Below are 7827 nucleotides of genomic sequence, written 5' to 3' on the forward strand. Positions count from 1 at the left end.
GGTATGCAGCAAAGCATTTGTGAAGCCACAACACGCACAGCCTTGAGGCGGATGGGCAGACAGCAGAAGACCCCACCGGTTACCACTCATTTCCACTACAAATAGGAAAAAGAAGTTACAATTTGCAAGAGCTCACCAAAATTGGACAGTTGAAGACTGGAAAAATGTTCCTGGTCTGATGAGTTTTCGATTCTGTGAGACATTCAGATGGTAGAGTCAAATTTGGCGTAAACAGAATGAACATGGATCATCATGCCTTTGTTACCACTGGCAGGCGGTGGTGGTGGTGTAATGGTATGGGACATGTTTTTTTGGCACCTTTAGGCGCCTTAGTGCTAATTGGGCATCGTTTAAATAATCCACGGCCTACCTGAGCATGTTTCATGTCCATCCCTTTATGGCCACCATGTACCCATCCTCTGATGGCTACTTCCAGCAGGTTAATGCACCATGTCACAAAGCTTGTATCAATTCAAATTTGTTTCTTGTTCACTGTACTAAAATGGCCCCCACAGTCACCAGATGTCAACCCAATAGAGCATCTTTGGGATGTGGTGGAACGGGAGCTTCGTGCCCTGGATGCGCATCCCACAAATCTCCATCAACTGCAAGATGCTATCCTATCAATATGGGCCAACATTTCAGCACCTTGTTGAATCAATGCCATGTAGAATTAAGGCAGTTCTGAAGGTGAAAGGGGGTCAAACACAGTATTAGTGTGGTGTTCCTAATAATCCTTTAGGTGAGTGTATTTTAATTAAATACTGATGCCTCACAACTTCATCTTGATGGGATGGGTTGTTCTAAATTGTTTCTAATAGATAGTCGCTTGTTTTGCGGTTTAGTATATTTCTCAAAATGTTTAAAAAAATTAATAAAAACAGATATAAACAGATGTAAAACAAACAACAAAGACTAAAGACTGATATGTGTAGAAAGTATTCCTAATTAAGTGAAAGCAGACAACAGATACAGGCTGTCGTCTCTGACAAGTCTGTACTGTATGATCTGTTACACAAGATAACTCCACGCCACTGTGTCATGTCATCCTAGGTTGGTGTGGCGCTGCTGCTGGCAGGCATAGCAGCCCTAAACCGAGTGCGCATGGAGATTCCGCTGGAGAAGGAGAACCAGGAGAAACTTGTGAAGTTCATGATCCGCATCGGTGTGTTCTCTGTGCTCTACCTGGTCCCTCTGCTGGCCGTTCTGGCCTGCTACCTTTATGAGAACAGCTACCGTGCCATCTGGGAGACCACCTGGGTCCAGGAGAGGTGTCGAGACTATCACATCCCCTGCCCCTACCAGGTAATATGCCTGACTCTGTTAAAGGGCCGGGCAATTTATTCATATTATGTATCAACATCGTGGTATGAGACTAGATATTAGATATTGGATTTGGATATTGTAATATTATAATATCGTGATATGACAGATGTAGTCTTTCCTGGTTTTAAGGGCTACATTACAGTAAGTGATGTCATTTTCTGAACTTACCAGACTAACTAGCTGTTTTATTATTTGCCCTCATCTACTTCATTATATCCATATTACTGATGATTACTTGTAAAAAATTTCATTGTGTAAATATTTGGTGAAAGCACCAATTATCAACCCTACAATATTGTCGCAATATCGACAGTGAGGTATTTTGTCAAGAATACTGTGACATTTGATTTTCTCGACATCGCCCAGCTCTACTTCATTATGCATAAGCAATTGTGCATTGTTTTTTAACAAAAAGTTGCATAGTCAAAAAAAGTCATGTTGAAATAAGTCATAGTATAGTACGTTAAAAACGTGATTAAAAAGTCATAGTATAGTATGTCGAAATAAGTCATAGTATAGTACGTTAAAAAAGTAATAAAAAAGTCATAGTACGTTAAGTTGAAATAAGTTATAGTATGCATGTTGAAAAACGTCTGGCTGAACATGCAAACTCCACACAAAAAGGTACAGCCCAGACTGGGGATTGAACAGGAGTCAGAGTCGGTACTGTCTACAGGCTGGTTTTAGTAGGAGAAATGCTTACCACTAAGCCACAAAATTGTGGACGATAAAAAAGGGTAATAGCCAAAAATATGTTGAAAAAAGCCATTAAAAAGTCAAAGTAGTATATGTTGGAAAAAGTCATAGTATAGCATGTAGAAAAAAGTTATAGTAGAGTTTGTCAAAAAAATAATAAAAAAGTCATTGTCGTGTCGAAAAGTGTTAAACAAGTTGTAGTATAGTATGACGGATAAAAGTCATAGTATAGTATGTTGATGAAAGTCATAGTATAGTATGTTGATAAAAGTTATAGTATAGTATGTAAAGTTCAGTAGTTGACCTCTTTAAAGGTCTTGGTCTCGTCTCAGGTTAGGGTTTTTGTAGCTAAACATATGCAGAAGTTAGAGGCAACCAAAGAAAGTTGAAGAATAAAGAATCCGATAACAACTGAATCAGCATTCACACAATTGCAGCCTGTACTGGTTTTAACCTATAAATCCCTGTGTAGTTTTGGACCTCCATGTTGAGGTTTTCATGAAGTCTGCGTTGGGTACAAGACAGAAAATGTTTTAAATCCAAGTTTAAAATATGTATTTTTAGTTTAATTGCTGTAGTTTAAGAGCTAATAATAGCTAAGTGTGTCTGCATGCATATTTGCTTATCTTATTGTCTTCTGTAAAACAAATGCACAGTGTAAACTATATATATTAGCTGGATACATGGCTAAACGTCATTTGCCCTTACCACCCTTTGTACTCAGTCCATAAAGCAATCCCACCAATAGGGCGCAAAACGTCTAGGACATTGTCTAGTCATAGTCTGCATTCTATTTGTACCCGTTGTGAATACACAGGCCACAAGAAGTAATTAGGTTGTTGTTGTTTTTTTGTTGGCTCACTTTTACTCACAACATGCTAACTGGCAACATAGGATTCCATTCACTACGCTAAGCTAACTAGCGGCAGCGCTGCCGGTGTTGCCCCGGACTAAAACAATGCTTGCACTGAGACAAAGAAAATGTTTTTTGCCTGAAGCAAACATAGTTTGAGAACGGCAAGGTGCAGGTCAACTGGCACATAAATGTACTTCTATTATCCAGACTATAGAACGTGATATTAATATGCAACAGATACATGTAGCACCTATAATTACATTTAAAATCTCGAACACAGTACGGCCAGTACACTTATTACTTATCACACATGTAAATAGGATATTGGTGTGTATGTAATTATTGCAATATAAAATGTTTATGTTGCTGTATGCAAACATATCTTATAAGGTCCCAAGCCTGCACCTGCACCTGCACCTGTCACAATAAACCTCTAGAAGGCCCTCTGACTGCATCTCAATGACAGCTCAAACAACAGCGTGAGACAGCTTTGCATACACTACAGTACATACAGAAAATGAACAAATGATAATTAATAAAACTCATAGGATCATATCACCCTAACAGACCCCTCACTAAAGTTGATATGAGATGCTGATGCATTTATTCATTGATGTTCAGCACAGTTTGCACAGATGTTTGTACACATTAGATGTACAACTGGGACTTTTGTAAGGAAGGATGAGCAGGCGGTAGCAGCTGGGAGAAAGTTAACTGCCAGATGTGTTTACACACACAGAGATTAGAGAGCAGGATGCTCAGTGAGATTGTCTTGAATATGACCAGGTACTGTGTGCATTTAAACACAATGTCTAACACAAAGTCCACTAACAGACACACACACACACGCACGCACACACTCTCTTAAATGAGACAGTCTAGTGATAACTCTAACGGTGCTTGTCCTCACAGTTACAGCAGCCTCCAGCATCAACACACACACTGCAACTCATCTGATAGAGCAGTTAATAATTCAGACATCTCTCTGTTGTTCTCTGTTCCTTTCAGCCACGTATCACCTCCCATGAGAGCACGCCTTAGTACATCCGCTTTCACCACTGCATGTTTAAAGTGGATTCTAAAGTGGTAGAGCAGAGAGTGAACTATTAGTGTGTGTGTGTGTGTGTGTGTGTGTGTGTGTGTGTGTGTGTGTGTGTGTGTGTGTGTGTGTGTGTGTGTGTGTGTGTGTGTGTGTGTGTGTGTGTGTGTGTGTGTGTGTGTGTGTGTGTGTGTTCTTTTTGTTTTATCTGGATCTTTGCCTTTACCTGACAGACGGGGGGGGTAACCACTTGGCTACCAAGGCGCCCCTCAGTCAGACCCTTTGACTTCACCACTCCTGTTCAAACTATTTGTATGTACTATATGATATGATATGATATAATATAATATGATATGATATGATAAATGTCGTGTTTTAGCCATCGGCAGAGATGTATGACATGCAAGAGCAGTGAGTAAAGTCAGATGGTGCTCTCAATCTGTCACGTAAACACTGCATTGTGTAAGAGAGCAGTGCAGTAATCCTGTGTATGTGTATGTGTGTGTGTCGGGGTTAGAGGGGTTGAGCTGCGCCACATCACAGTCCCAGCAGATCTGAGCACAGCTGCGTGCTGTGCTGTTATCAGACACTATACAGTAGTGTACTGTAAAGATGCATCTAGATGTAAAATCTAAAAATAAAAGTTTCAACTCCCCCACCTCAAACCCTCCCTGTTCATGAAAGCACACATGTACTGTACATTCACACACTAAGTCAATAACATGCATCAGTAAACTTGTAAAGTTAAGTGCTTCACTATATTTATCTTAAAAGCCAACCCTGAGGCTCGTACCTCCGCTCGGCTCAACAGCTCGACCCTTCCTCTCCACAGCACGCACGCACGCACGCACGCACGGCAGTCACTAAGTAAACCACATGACATTGGTCAAATGAAGAAAGAGACAATTACTTTCATTGTTGATTATTTATTTTATTTGTTTGATCTGTAAAATGTCAGAAAATGTCAATCAGTGATTCCCAAAGCTCAAGATGACGTCCGCAAATGTCGTGTTGTTATGTCCACAACTCAAAGATATTCAGTTTACTGTCATAGAAGAGTGCAGAAACAAGAACATTTTCACATTTAAGAAGCTGGAAAGAGAGAATTTGGACTATTTAAAGGTCCCATGTCATGAAAATTAAGAAAACATTAAGATGCTTTCCCCCAGCCTGTCTATGCCCCCCCCCCCCCCAGAGACAGCTGCTGCTGAATATTTAGCTCATACATTTAAAAGCAGTTTGTGTGGAGCTGTGCCAGAGAGAGTGTACAGCTCGAGTGCGAGCGTCCTGGTGTGATAAATACGTACTCTTTGCGTCTCTTGCCGTGGAAGAAGCTGGCCCACTCGAAGCAGGTCTTCTTACTGGCCACCCAGAACACCGAGGGGATTCCTACGACCAGCATCATCACGTACTTCACCAGGAACACAGCCAGGTCAGGACGGCTGGTACGCTCCACCTACAGGGCACACACACACACACACACACACACAAGACAGGGCTATTGTTTGGATGTATAGATCGTGGTGTGTGTGGTATGTGGTGTGTGTGTGTGTGTGTGCGCACACACATCAATCGCTGGCCGTGGTGGGTTTGGTAGATTGCAGAGGAGGGAGAGAGACAGAAAAGAGAAAGTTTGCTGCTCATACACCACACAGTGTATGACCTGAGGGTATGAGAGAGAGAGAGAGAGAGAGAGAGAGGAGAGGGAGGGAGGAGAGAGAGAAGAGAGAGAGAGAGAGAGAGAGAGAGTATGTGAGTGTGTCTGACTGGCTAACGTTGGGTTGCATGCACAACATCCTATTTCCACACCCAGGTTTTACACAAAGTATCGCAAATATCAAGGTTAGCGTTGCCACATTTATCCAGACATATGCAAAAATACACTTTGAGTAGATTCTTTATGTTAAGAGTACATTTGTTACATACGCTTATACAAAATAATGACATACATGCCATGGTATATGTCTATATAGGAGCAACTTTATAATTAAAAGCCAACAATTTTGATAATTGATCAATCAGTTTGAGTCATATATTACAAGATTGCTTAGTCGATCAGTATGTGCTACACCCTTTCGAGCTGAATGACTTATTGCCAAAACGTATTGAGCACACCTCTGGTAAAGATCTAAAGTGGTGCTTTCTCTGGGAGAAACCCAGTTTTACAGATGAGTCAATGAAATCAACAATAATGAACATGTAAACATGAACATCTGTTAACCAACTAAAACGGCCCACGCCTACTGACAGTGTCCATGCATTCCCTGTGTGTGTGTGTGTGTGTGTGTGTGTGTGTGTGTGTGTGTGTGTGTGTCTATCTTATATCATCACAGACAGCGTCGCTGGAGGCATAAACACCACGGCAGCTCATCCTTCTCCGACATGGCAGCTGATACAAACAGTCCTGTTGAAAAGAATGGAAGCAGATTTCTGTTGTGTAGTTCTATTGTCTTATCACTTCCCTCTTATGGTCATTCAATGGTATTAGACAGAATTTATTGTTCATTTTAAAGAAGGCCCAGGGCCGAATATCATCACAATAAAATAGAGACATGCATATGGAGCAAAGTGTGCCACACTTTTTTCCTTTCAATGAGGCAGAATGTGGTCACACACTGAGCACGGCAGGTTTTAGGTTTCTGTTGTACTCTGTATGTTTCTGACAATGTTCACTTTATAAATATCCAGTGTATACTCAGAAATCAGGTCAGGGTTTCCTGCACATTACAAGCTGTAGACTTCCTGTCGACTGTGATCATATTTGTGGTAATTAAGATTCAGGTTAATGTATGTCACTGTACATAAATCTATCGTGTTAAGGTTGCACGTAAACTGTGAAAATACAAACTGTGAGAAAGGTTTTTCGGTTACTGTGGGAGCTATTTCCAGGACGACGCTGTGCCGAGTCACCACACTGCTGCCTGCTGCCATAGCAACAACACTACAGCTGCATCCAGTGAACGACAGGAACACTATCTCCCACTCTCTTCCGAGCCTCTTTCTGTCTCATCATGCTACAACACACACACACACACAAACACACACACACTCTTCACTCAGGCGCGTCCCGCACACAGCGATAGTCATCAGGGCTCATTATGAGTGGGCAGGCGGAGAGCCCGCGGCCCGCCATCCACAGATCACTCATTACACGCACAGAGATGAGAGAGAGATCCTCATTACTCGCCGCTACATCTACACAGTAGCTGAAGGCTCCAGTATCAAACTCATGCAGTTTATGAACCCTAGCCTAAAATGAGTTACGACCGAAAAGACAGCCGTGTTTCTTCTAGAGTTGCAAAGATTAACGTTAGTTGTAAACATTGCATTTGTAATTTTTAAAGGTCGCATGACATGGTGCCCTTTGGATGCTTTTATATAGACCTTAGTGGTCCCTAATACTGTATCTGAAGTCTTTTTAGACCTTAGTGGTCCCCTAATATGTATCTGAAGTCTCTTTTATATAGACCTTAGTGGTCCCCTAATACTGTATCTGAAGTCTCTTTATTAGGACCTTAGTGGTCCCCTAATACTGTATCTGAAAGTCTCTTCCCAAAATTCAGCCTTAATGCAGAATTCCAGTCACTAGAGCAGTCCCACAATGAGCTTTCCTTAGTATGTGCCATTTCTGAGTCTGTAGCTTTTGAGGAAGAGAGAGGGGGCAAGGTGGAGGGTGGGAGTGTGGCCTTGACCAACTGCCACTTTGCTGTTTGAAAGCCATGATGTCTCTCTATCATGGGTGGGCCAAATCCTCTGGGCGGGAAAACAGAGAAAGAGGGAGGGGGAACATCGTCCAACATTATGACCTCATAAGGGGAAGATTCCAGAGGACCCATTGCGTTCATTCTCAAATGCAGAGCAGGATACCCAGGGCTCGGTTTACACCTACACCATTTCTAGCTACTGGGGA

The 7827-nt window shown here is 41.8% G+C and overlaps 1 protein-coding gene across 3 annotated transcripts in view; it reads left to right on the top strand.

Moving 5' to 3' along the window:
- The window catches only part of fzd3a (frizzled class receptor 3a), a 31780-nt gene that overhangs the window by 18324 nt on the left and 5629 nt on the right, over positions 1-7827 (top strand). For all 3 annotated transcript variants that reach the window (XM_032542843.1, XM_032542844.1, XM_032542846.1), the window contains exon 6: positions 1054-1305. In XM_032542843.1, the coding sequence (XP_032398734.1) occupies positions 1054-1305 (252 nt within the window). The remainder of the gene's footprint in view (positions 1-1053; positions 1306-7827) is intronic.

Source organism: Etheostoma spectabile, chromosome 18 (assembly GCF_008692095.1).
Source record: "Etheostoma spectabile isolate EspeVRDwgs_2016 chromosome 18, UIUC_Espe_1.0, whole genome shotgun sequence".
Classification (NCBI taxonomy): Eukaryota; Metazoa; Chordata; class Actinopteri; order Perciformes; family Percidae; genus Etheostoma; species Etheostoma spectabile.